Raw genomic sequence first — 13,093 nt, 5'->3', positions numbered from 1 at the left:
CCACTGCCCCTCCTGCAGCTCACCACTGCCACCTGGTGGCGGTGCATTGCCAGCACAATGTACAGTATTGACAATAAACTACGGTATTTACAGTTCGGGCTGAAGTCCTTTAGTACACCTTATATCGACACACTTATCTGCACTCAGGAAAATATCCCCTTGGGCAAACTTCACATCAGTACCAGTGACCAGAAGCTTTTCCTAAAGCTTTACAGTTAAAGATTGTTTAATGTTATTTCCAGTATGCAAGTATAAAGAAGAATAAAATAATTGTTACTCCGGCTCAGATGCAACACAGAAACGAGTAATAATAACACAATAATAATAAAACACAATAAATATAAATACATCAGATAGCTTATATACACAGACTGATTGTATGTCCATAAAGTGACACTATGCACAGGAGTGTCTGTACACAAGGTGACTGACAGGAAATGATAAAGTAGTGGTGGTGGGGGGTGTGGAGGGGTGGGTTAGTGGGTGGAGGTGTTGATCAGCCTTACTATTTGGGGAAAATAACTGTTTTTGAGTCTGGCCATCCTAGTGTGGGCTATGTAGCCTTGTAGCCTCCTCCCCAATGGGAGTGGGACAAACAGTCCATAAGCAGGGTGGGTGAGACCTTTCATGATGTTACTGGCCCTTTTCCAGCACCTTTCTATATATCTGTCCTCAATGGTGTGTAGACTGGTGTCAGTATCGGTCTTAGACAGGGAGGGGTGGGTAGGGAGTGAGGGGTTGGTAGTTTGATGAGGGAGTTCTGGGTCTCTGGGCCCAGGCCACCATATTCACATAATCACAAAGGATTAATGTTGGAGATGTCCAAACAGCTGATACCAGAAAAGGGCTGCACGGGCGAGGACGTGGCAGGAACGGAGGCACGATATCAGGGACCGGGACCAGAGGGGTTGATGTGACGCCAGGCTGAGGCACGATTTCAGGGACCGGGACCAGAGGGGTTGATGTGAGGCCAGGCTGAGGCATGATATCAGGGACCGGGACCAGAGGGGTTGATGTGAGGCCAGGCTGAGGCACGATTTCAGGGACCGGGACCAGAGGGGTTGATGTGAGGCCAGGCTGAGGCATGATATCAGGGACCGGGACCAGAGGGGTTGATGTGAGGCCAGGCTGAGGCACGATTTCAGGGACCGGGACCAGAGGGGTTGATGTGAGGCCAGGCTGAGGCACGATATCAGGGACCGGGACCAGAGGGGTTGATGTGAGGCCAGGCTGAGGCACGATTTCAGGGACCGGGACCAGAGGGGTTGATGTGAGGCCAGGCTGAGGCTGAACATTGGGCATTTGGGACAAGAGGAGTCGATGTGGAGGCCAGGCTAAGACACGATATCAGGCAGTGGGACAAGAGGGGCTGAGTCATGAGACAACCACTCAATGGATGAGTGAGGAGGTCCTCCATTAGTCGGGGTTGAGCATGTTTGTGTGTCTTAGCTGTACACGAGCCAGGGCAGTACAATATGGAGAGCAAGCTATTGCCCGTGCAGCAGACTCCCCTCTCCATGTACTGTTCTCCAAACCAACAGCAGAGTCCAGTACAGTTTGGCACCAGCAGTGTCACAGGAGTTGCCAGTCTGTGTTGAACTTAACTCAACTGCCTTAGGGACTGCAACTCGGGATTTTCCCTCGGGGTTTACTCCTGAAGCCTTCCCCATGAGTGGGTACAGCCACAAGGCAGCGGAGGTTTGAGATCAGAGTTTTCCTTCTACCAGATGAGTTGTCAACCACGGCTCATGACTCCCATCTGCCTGAAGCGACTGGTTTTAAGGTGCCAGCGACCCACCTTTGCCCCTTCTCCTGTCAGTAGAAACAGTTCCACTGGGCTTAGTTGCTAAGCCACACGTGAAGGCCAGGTGCTGAAGCTGGCTGCCAGAGGCTATTTGAGTTGTGCGCCATTGGGAGCATTTAATAGATAGTGGGAACTTGTCCTCCATTACCACCCCCCCCCCCCCCCCCAATCTATGACAGTTAAGGAACCACAAAGATAGCTCTGAGAACAGTGACACTGACACACTGCAGCTGCGGAGAAGGAGAGGAGAGGGGTTGGAGGCCAGTGAACCCCCGAAGGGACGGGTTAGATCAGACAATGGTGGGGGGAGGGGGAGAGGGGAGAGGGGAGAGAGAGAGGGGAGAGAGGGAGGGGAGAGGGGAGAGAGGGAGGGGGAGAGAGGGAGGGGGAGAGAGGGAGGGGGAGAGAGGGAGGGGGAGAGAGGGAGGGGGAGAGAGGGAGGGGGAGAGAGGGAGGGGGAGAAGGGAGGGGGAGAAGGGAGGGGGAGAAGGGAGGGGGAGAAGGGAGGGGGAGAAGGGAGGGGGAGAAGGGAGGGGCTGCAGGGCAGCAAACCTATGAAGGGACACAATGGTGAGTGAGCAGGCTGCTGGGAGGGAGGTGGGGTTTTCGGAACTGACGGGGGGGAAGTCTCGGGGTCCAGGCACCAGGAGAGGGGGAAAGGAGTCTCCCCGTGCTGTTCAGAGACCTGCTGGTTAGTTGGTGGTGTAAATCTTCTGATTAGGGTTGGGAGTTGAGCAGTGTGGCTCAGTTCCGCGCTGTCTCTCTGATAAATGAATGAAGTGTTTGCTCTTACCACATGTTCCCGTCCTGGATGGTCTTGTCATTGGGAGCGCCTGCGTGGCCGTAGTGCAGGACAGAGGAGTTCAGTCCACTGCCAGAAAAACACAAGAGGACGATGTGGTCAGTGGTCACCCTCAGTACAGAGGGCTCGGTTCACATCAGCTCCGATTATCCCAAGCTGTATTCCCACGACTGTGGCGTAGGGAGGAGCTACTGAACTACAGAGCAAGACAAGGAGGAAACTCTTTAGCCAGAGGGCGGCAGATTTGTGTAATTCAATGCCACAGACAGCTATGGAGGCTGGGTGATTGGGTGTATTTGAAGCCGAAGTTGATAGGTTCTTGATAATCCTGATTCAGGGCGTCTAAGGTTACGGGGAGAAGGCAGGAGAATGGGGCTGAGAGGGATAATAAATCAGCTGTGATTGAATGGTGGGGCAGACTCAATGGGCCAAATGGCGAACTCTGCTCCAGTCTTATGGCAAAATCCTACACACAAGAGGGAGAAAGATCAGGTGATTTGGCCTCCACAGCTGTTCATGGCAATGAATTCCACAGATCCACTACCCTCTGGCTGAAGAAATTCCTCCTCATCCCCATAAGACCGTAAGACTTACGAGCAGGATTAGGCCATTTGGCCCATCGAGTCTGTTCCGCCATTCCATCATGGCTGATTCTTTTTTTTACCCCTCTTCAGTCTCACTCCCTGGCTTTCCCCCCGTAACCTTTGATGCCGTGTCTAATCAGGAACCTATCAATCTCTGCCTTAATTACACCAACAACCTGGGTTCCATAGCTGCCTGTGGTAATAATTACACAAATTCACCACCCTCTGGCTAAAGAAATTTCTCCACATCTCTGTTTTAAATGGGCGTCCCTCTACCCTGAGGCTGTGCCCTCTTGTCCTAGACTCTCCCACCATGGGAAATATCCTTTCCACATTTTCTCTGTCTAGGCCTCTCAACATTCCCAAGGTTTCAATGAGACTCCCCCTCATCCTTCTGAATTCCAGCGAGTACAGACCCAGAGTCATTAAACGTTCCTCATATGATAACCCTTTCATTCCTGGAATAATCCTTGTGAACCTCCTCTGAACCCTCTCGAATGCCAGCACATCTTTTCTTAGATGACAAGCCCAATACTGTTCACAACACTCAAGGTGAGACCTCACCAGTGCCTTATAAAGCCTCAGCATCACATCCCTGCTTTTATATTCTAGACCTCTTGAAATGAATGCCAACATTGCATTTGCCTTCCTCTCCACTGACTCAACCTGCAAGTTAACCTTTAGGATGTTCTGCACAAGGATTCCCAAATCCCTTTGCTTCTCAGATTTTTGGATTTTTCCCCATTTAGAAAATTGTCTGCACAATTATTTCTACCAAAGTGCATGACGGTGCATTTTGCAACACTGTATTTCATTTAGCATTCTCTTGTCCATTTTCCTAATCCAAGTCCTTTTGCAGCCTACCTGTTTCCTCAACACTACCTGTCTCTCTACCAATCTTCATATCCTCTGCAAACTTGGCAACAAAGCCATCTAAATCACAAATATACACCTTAAAAAGCTGTCCCAACACCGACCCCTGCTGAAAGAGCAACAGTCACCGGCAGTCAACTGAAAAGGGATCCTTTCATTCTCACTCGCTGCCTCCTACTAATCAGCCAATGCTCTAACCATGCCAATAACTTTCCTGTAATACCATGGGCTCTTAACCTGGCCTCATGTGTGGCACCTTGCCAAAGGCCTTCTGAAAGTCCAAATATACAACATCCACTGCATTCCCTTTATCTATTCTACTTGTAATCTCCTCAAAGATTCCAATGGGTTCGTCAGGCAAGATTTTCCCTGAAGGAAACCATACTGACTTTGTCCTATCTTGTACTGTGTCACCAAGTACTCTAGAACCTCATCTTTAACAAATGACTCCAACATCTTCCCAACCACTGAGGTCAGGCTAACTGGTCTATAATTTCCTTTCTGCTGCCTTCCTCCTTTCTTATAGAGTGGAGTGATATTTACAATTCTCCAGTCCTCTGGAACCATGCCAGAGCCCAATGGTTTTTGAAAGATCATTACTAATGTCTCCACAATCTCTATCATGCCTCTTTCAGAATCCTTAGGTGCAGTTCATCTGGTCTGGATGGTTCATGTTCCCTCAGGTCTTTCAGCTTTTTGAGCACCTTCTCCCTTGTAATAGTGACTGTTCTCCCTTGTCTTCTCTCGTGCTCTTCTGGCATACTGCTAGTGAAGACCGATGCAAAATACTTATTTACTTCATCTGCCATCTCCTTGGCCCCTGTTATTATTTCTACAGCCTGATTTTCTAGTGGTCCTATATCCACTTTTATCTCTCTTATTTTTAATATTAAATACACGAAAAAGCTTTTAAAATCCACTTTGATATTGTTTGCTAGCTTGCTTTCATATTTCATCTTTTCCCTCCTAATGATTCTTTTCATTGCTCTCTGTAGGTTTTTGAAAGCTTCCCAATCCTCTGTCTTCCCACTAATTTTGCTTTGTTGTATGCCCTCTCTTTTGCTTTGAATTCCCGTCAGCCATGGTTGTACTATTTTGCCATTTGAGTATTCCTTCATTTTTGAAATACACCACGGCCCAGCCCCTCCCACAGAGACCGATGCTTATCTGCCACAGATGCAGGTGTATGAGGTGTGGCACACCTTCCTCACTTATCCCAGCTGTTCTGTTGTCATCCCTGCCAGCAGCTCCTTCCAATTTACTTTAGCAACTCCTCTCTCATACCACTGTAATTTCCCTTACTCCACTGAAATACCGCTACATCAGACTTTACCTTCTCCCTATCAGATTTCAAATTGAACTCAATCATATTGTGATCACAGCCTCCTAAGAGTTCTTTTACCTTAAACTCCCTAACTACCTCCAGTTCATTACATAACACCCAATCCAGTATAGCTGATCCACTAGTAGGCTCAATGACAAACTGCTCTAAAAGGCCATCTCGTAGGCATTGAACAAATTCAGTTTTGAGATCCATTTCCAACTTTGAAATCTCCCAAGACTATCATAACATTGCCCTTTCAGCACACCTTTTCTATTTCCTGTTGTAATCTGTGGTCCACCTCCCAGCTATTGTTGGGAGGCCTGTATATAACTACCAACAAGGTCCTTTTACCCTTGAAAATTCTTAACCCAACTGACAAGGTTTCAACATCTTCTGATCCTACATCACATCTTTCTACTGATTTGATGCCATTCTTTACCAGCAGAACCACGCCACCCGCTCTGCCCACCTTCCTATCCCTCCGATAGAACACGTAACCTTGGTTTTTAGCTCCCAACTGCAACCATCCTGCAGCCACGATTCAGTGACCTCTGTTCTAAATAACAGGTCCTCTATTCTGAGGCAGTGCCCTCTGGTCCTAGATTCTCCTGCTATAGGGAGCATCCTCTCCATATCCACTCTATCTAGGCCTTTCAATATTCAGTAGGCTTCAATGAGATACCACACCCACCCACCTCCACCCCCATTTTTCTAAACTCCGATGAGTACAGGCCCAGAACTTTCACTCATTTGCCTTCCTCACCATCTCAACCTGTGAGTCAGCCTTAAAGGATTCATCCCAAATCACTCCACCACCTGCACACCCCCCACCACAGCCCGGCCCCTCCCACAGAGACCAATGCTTACCCTGCCACAGATGCAGGTGTACGAGGTGTGGCGCATTCCTCCTCGATTATAACAGTAGTGCTTGAACAGGCTGCAGAAACAAGAAAGATTGTGAGCACTACAACATCCGTCCAATCCTCACCATCGTTAATGTATGAGAAACAGAGAGAACGACATCCTTGTCCAATCCTCACCGTAGTTAATGGAGAAACAGAGAGAACTACATCCTTGTCCAATCCTCACCATAGTTAACGTACGAGAAACAGAGAGAACTACATCCTTGTCCAACCCTCACCGTAGTTAACGTACGAGAAACGGAGAGAACTACATCCTTGTCCAACCTCACCGTAGTTAATGGGAGAAACAGAGAGAACTACATCCTTGTCCAACCCTCACCGTAGTTAACGTACGAGAAACGGAGAGAACTACATCCTTGTCCAATCCTCACCGTAGTTAACGTACGAGAAACGGAGAGAACTACATCCTTGTCCAACCCTCACCGTAGTTAATGGAGAAACAGAGAGAACTACATCCTTGTCCAATCTCACCGTAGTTAATGGAGAAACAGAGAGAACTACATCCTTGTCCAACCCTCACCGTAGTTAACGTACGAGAAACAGAGAGAACTACATCCTTGTCCAATCCTCACCGTAGTTAATGGAGAAACAGAGAGAACTACATCCTTGTCCAATCCTCACCGTAGTTAATGGAGAAACAGAGAGAACTACATCCTTGTCCAACCCTCACCGTAGTTAACGTACGAGAAACAGAGAGAACTACATCCTTGTCCAATCCTCACCGTAGTTAATGGAGAAACAGAGAGAACTACATCCTTGTCCAATCCTCACCGTAGTTAATGGAGAAACAGAGAGAACTACATCTTTTGTCCAATCCTCACTGTAGTTAATGGAGAAACAGAGAGAACTACATCTTTGTCCAATCCTCACCGTAGTTAATGGAGAAACAGAGAGAACGACATCCTTGTCCAATCCACACCGTAGTTAACGTACGAGAAACAGAGAGAACTACATCCTTGTCCAATCCTCACCGTAGTTAATGGAGAAACAGAGAGAACTACATCCTTGTCCAATCCTCACCATAGTTAACGTACGAGAAAACAGAGAGAACTACATCCTTGTCCAATCCTCACCATAGTTAATGGAGAAACAGAGAGAACGACATCCTTGTCCAACCCTCACCGTAGTTAATGGAGAAACAGAGAGAACTACATCCTTGTCCAATCCTCACCGTAGTTAATGGAGAAACAGAGAGAACTACATCTTTGTCCAATCCTCACCGTAGTTAATGGAGAAACAGAGAGAACTACATCCTTGTCCAATCCTCACCGTAGTTAATGGAGAAACAGAGAGAACGGCATTCTTGTCCAATCCTCACCGTAGTTAATGGAGAAACAGAGAGAACTACATCCTTGTCCAATCCTCACCATAGTTAATGGAAGAAACAGAGAGAACTACATCTTTGTCCAATCCTTACCGTAGTTAACGTACGAGAAACAGAGAGAACTACATCCTTGTCCAATCCTCACCGTAGTTAATGGAGAAACAGAGAGAACTACATCTTTGTCCAATCCTCACCGTAGTTAATTGGGAAACAGAGAGAACGACATCTTTGTCCAATCCTCACCGTAGTTAATGGAGAAACAGAGAGAACTACATCCTTGTCCAATCCTCACCGTAGTTAATGGAGATACAGAGAGAACGACATCTTTGTCCAATCCTCACCGTAGTTAATGGAGAAACAGAGAGAACTACATCCTTGTCCAATCCTCACCGTAGTTAATGGAGAAACAGAGAGAACTACATCCTGTCCAATCCTCACCGTAGTTAATGGAGAAACAGAGAGAACGACATCTTTGTCCAATCCTCATCGTAGTTAATGGAGAAACAGAGAGAACGACATCCTTGTCCAATCCTCACCGTAGTTAATGGAGAAACAGAGAGAACTACATCCTTGTCCAATCCTCACCGTAGTTAACGTACGAGAAACAGAGAGAACTACAATATCCGTCCAATCCTCACCATAGTTAATGGAGAAACAGAGTACTACAATATCCGTCCAATCCTCACCATAGTTAATGGAGAAACAGAGAGTACTACAATATCCGTCCAATCCTCACCATAGTTAATGGAGAAACAGAGAGTACTACAATATCCGTCCAATCCTCACTGTAACTAATATACAAGAAATCAGGAGCATTCACAAACTCCCTGCCATCCCCACTGTAGTTAACATACAAGGAGCACTTGATGGCTCTGGCTCACTGGAGTTTAGAAGAATGGGGGGGGGGGTGCGTCAATGAAACATCAAGTATTGAAAGGCCAAGATCCAGGGTCCCCAGATCCCTTGATAACTGGTGAGGAGGTTCGGTACGTGACCTAGGACTCTGAGAACCATTCTGACGGGTTGCTTCATTGCCTGCTACAGAAGCTCCAATGTACAGGATCGTAAAGAAGCTGCAGAGGGTTGTCAACTCTGCCAAGCCCCATCACAGACACAACCCTCCCCACCCTCAGGAGATGCCTCGAGAAGGTGACATCCATCAACGAGGGTCTTCATCACCCGGGACATCCCTCTTCTCATTCCTACCATCAAGGAGGAGATACAGGAGCCTGAAGACCTACACTCATCGATTCAGAAATAGCTTCTTCCCTCAGTCTACAGATGTCTGAATAGCCCATGAACCCATAAATGCGACACTAAATGCAACCTCTTTGAACTGACCTGTGCCACACCTGCAGCACGGGTGTTCATTTCTGGTCTTCCCATTCGAGGAAGAATGTGGATGCTTTAGAGGGTGCAGAGCAGATTTACCAGGATACATCTAGATTGGAGAGCCTGTTTCATGAGGAAAGGTTGAGCAAGCTGTGACATTTCTCTTTGGAGGAAAGGAGGATGAGAGGTGACTCGATAGAGGGGTACAAGACGATAAGAGGCAGAGGCAGACTGGAAAGCCAGAAACTTTTCCCCAGGGCAGGAATGGTTAATGAGAAGGAATAATTTTAAGGTGATTGGAAGGAAGAATGGAGGGGTTGGGGGGGGGGGGGGGGGGGGAGGAATGCAAGAGATAGTTTTTTTTAAATACAGTGAACGGTGGGTGCTTGGCCGTGCTGCCAGGGTGGGGTAGAGCCAGATACAATAGGGATATTTAAGGATCTCATAGATAATCACATGAATGATAGAAAAAACAGAGGCCATGGAGGAGATTGAGAGCAAGTTAACAGCACAGCATTCTGGGCCACAAGGTGTGTACTGTAACGAACTATGATTTAGAACATAAATGTTCATTATGTTCTCTGATTTAGACTGCTCTGTTGTATTACACAATCCTGATCATCTCCTGCCCTGAATTCCACACCCTCTTACCCCTCAGTTCCACGAAAACCTACCGATCCCGGTCCGCAAACTGCTCAGTACCCCATCACCTGCAGCCAACCACCCCCCACCCAGTACAGAGATTCACACTCACCACAATAGTCCCTCATCCCACCCCCGGATGGCTAACTCTTCTCCGGAGCACTGCCCAAGTTCCACATCACATTCATTACCAGTGACATACGACGTGAAATCTACTGTTCTGCAGCAGCAGGCGAGCAAAGACATCAAAATCTATAAATTACAAATATAACCAGTGGTGGCAGAGGCAGATACGTTAGGGACATTTTTAAAGAGAGCACGTGGGTGGAACAGAAAGGAAGGGATACGTCACAGGGAAGGGTTAGATTGATCTTGGAATAGGTTAGGTCAATACAACTTTGTTTGATGCAAAATATATAAAGCAAATAATAGGAAGAATCAGATAGTGTTCATGGACCGTTCAGAAAACCTGACTGCAGAGGGAAGAAGCAGATTCTACATCATTGACTGAATCTTCAGGCTCCTGTACCTCCTCCATGATGACAGTAACATGAAGAAAGCATCTCCCAGATGATGTGAACCCTCTCTGATCACAGTAACATCTCCCGGATGACGGGAACTCTGATCACAGTAACATCTCCCAGATGACGGGAACCTCTCTGATCACAGTAACATCTCCCGGATGACGGGAACCTCTCTGATCACAGTAACATCTCCCGGATGACGGGAACTCTGATCACAGTAACATCTCCCGGATGCTGGGAACCTCTCTGATCACAGTAACATCTCCCGGATGCTGGGAACCTCTCTGATCACAGTAACATCTCCCGGATGACGGGAACTCTCTCTGATGGGAGCCAACATCTTGAGGCATTGTCCCTTTTATTTCCCCCAGCCAGAGGCATCACTTAGCCTGTCAAACACTTGCTGAATTTTGCACATCTTTAATCACTCCTCTCCTTTTTCAATTCTTCCTTCCCTCCCTCTGTTGTATTCGTTCCGGTTTAAAATTTGATCACGTGCTCTCTTTCTCTACTGATGTACCGTTCTAACAGATTGCATTACCGTCTGGTCTGCAGCAGCAAGATCGGAAAGAACCGTAGAAAGTTGTAAACTCAGCCAGCTCCATCACAGGTACATTGCAAATGCCCGAGTTTAATCCTCAAACTTCCTGAACACTGGATGATGAACCAACCTCAGAAAGCCTTACCCCCACTCCATCCGGGTAGACAAGCCACATCCTTCAGTCATACCTCGCGGAGACAGGCCATTTTGTCCATCAAGTCCACGCTAAGTCCACTTTCCAGTACCTAGCCCATGGCGTTGTGATTCCTGTGTTACCTGGCCACTGACCAGTTCCATCACCACCTGAGGCAGCACACTCCAGATCGTTACCACTCTCCTGGTGATCAAAAAGGGAGCCTTTTCTGGCTGGTGGCTGGTGACTTGTGGTGTTCTGCAGGGGTCGGTGTTGGGACCGCTTCTTTACACATTACAGGTCAATGATTTGGACGATGGAATTGATGGCTTTGTTACACATTGAAGGAGACAGATTACAGGAATGGGCAAAGAAGTGGCAGATGGAATTGATTGTCAGGAAGTGCACTTTGGCAGAAATAAAAGGGTAGTCTATTTTCTAAATGGAGAGAAAATTCTGAAATCTGAAGGGCAGAGGGACTTGGGGGTCCTCATGCAGGATTCCTACAGGCTGAGACGTTGGTGAGGAAGGTAAACGGAATGTTAGCATTCATTTCGAGAGGAGTAGAATACAAGAGCAAGTTTGTAATGCTGAGGCTTTATCAGGCACTTGGTCAGACCACACAGTATTGTGAGCAGTTTTGGGACCCCTTATCTGGTATCGCAGAGGGTCCAGAGGTGGTTGATGTGTATGACTCCAGGAATGAAAGGAGCATTTGATGGCTCTGGGTTTGTATATGCCTGAGTTTAGAAGAATGAGGGGCATCTCACTGAAACCTAACGAAAGGCTAGATAACGTGGATGTGGATAGAATGTTTCCTATAGTGGGGAAGTCTAGGCCAGATGACACAGGTAGAGTGGATGTGGAGAGGGTGTGTCCTATCGTGGAGGAGTCTGGGACCAGAGGACACAGATAGAGTAGATGTGGAGAGGGTGTTTCTTATGGTGGGGGAGTCTAGGCCAGAGGGCACAGCCTCAGAATAGAGGGACATCCATTTAGAGCAAATAGAAAGGAGAATTTCTTTAGCCATAGGGCAGTAATCTGTGGAATTCATTTCCAAGAACACTGTGCAGGCCAAGTCACTGAGAATATTTAAAGTGGAGGGTGATAGGTTCTTGATTAGTCAGGGTGTCAAAGGTTACACGAAGAAAGCAGGAGAATGGAGTTGAGAGAGATAATAAATCAGCCATGATGGAGCGCACTCGATGAGTCAAATGCCCTAATTCTGTTCCTGTGTCTTACAGTCTAAAAGGTCCTTTGTTCCTTACTCAATATTAGTGTCCTCTAGTTATATCTATATCTGGTACAGGGTGGGGGTGTGTGGAGTTTCAAGCAGTTTACCTTATCTATACTTCAATCATTTGCCCACTCAACCTCCTCTAAACTGTCCTCAGATCTAATCCATGCCTGACCAAATCCTGGTGAATCTCCTCTGCACCCTCTCCAATGCTCACATCCCTCCCACCTGGCGACAGAGAGGCGTACAGGAGTGAGGCAGGTCAACTGGTTGTGTGGTGTTGCAGTAAAAACTTTGCACTCAACGACAGTGAGACCAAGGAACTGATCGTGGATTTCAAGAAGGGGAAGTCGAGGGAACACACACCAGTCATCACTGAGGGACTGGCACTGGAAGGGGTGAGCAGTTTCAAGCTCCTCAGGGGTCAGCATCTCTGACGACCTATCCTGGACCAACATATTGAGGACCCATTGCAATTTGCCTATCACCACAACAAGTCAACAGCAGATGCAATCTCAGTGGCTCTCCACACAGCTTTAGACCACCTAAACAACACAAGCACTTATGTTAGGAGGCTGTTCATTGACTATAGCTCATCATTTAATACCATCATTCCCACAATCCTGATTGAGAATTTGCAGAACCTGAGCCTCTGTACCTCCCTCTCCAATTGGATCCTTGACTTTCTAACCGGAAGACCACAGTCTGTGTGGCTTGACGATCAACACTGGCACACCTCAGGGGTGTGTGCTTAGCCCACTGCTCTACTCTCTGGATACCCATGACTGTGTGGCTAGGCATAGCTCAAATACCATCTAGAAATGGTGATGAGACGGCATACAGGAGTGAGATAAGCTAATGATGCCACAGCAACAACCTGGCACTCAACGTCAGTAAGACGAAAGAGCTGATTGTGGACTTCAGGAAGGGTAAGACGAAGGAACACATACCAATCCTCAGAGGGATCAGAAGTGGAGAGAGTGAGCAGCTTCAAGTTCCTGGATGTCAAGATATCCGAGGATCTAACCTGGTCCCAACATATCAATGTAG

At 47.3% G+C, this 13,093-nt stretch overlaps 1 protein-coding gene across 1 annotated transcript in view; it reads right to left on the bottom strand.

Annotated features, from left to right (window-relative positions):
• Positions 1–13,093, bottom strand: part of pepd (peptidase D) — a 179,579-nt gene that overhangs the window by 65,009 nt on the left and 101,477 nt on the right. The window contains exons 10-11 of the mRNA XM_073070487.1: positions 6,262–6,324; positions 2,598–2,681 (exon numbers count right to left, since the gene is read on the bottom strand). Coding sequence (XP_072926588.1) covers positions 2,598–2,681; positions 6,262–6,324 — 147 coding nt within the window. The remainder of the gene's footprint in view (positions 1–2,597; positions 2,682–6,261; positions 6,325–13,093) is intronic.

Source organism: Hemitrygon akajei, chromosome 17 (assembly GCF_048418815.1).
Source record: "Hemitrygon akajei chromosome 17, sHemAka1.3, whole genome shotgun sequence".
NCBI lineage: Eukaryota > Metazoa > Chordata > Chondrichthyes > Myliobatiformes > Dasyatidae > Hemitrygon > Hemitrygon akajei.
Note: the sequence above shows the minus strand (reverse complement) of the source record. Positions and strands in the feature narration are given on the sequence as shown.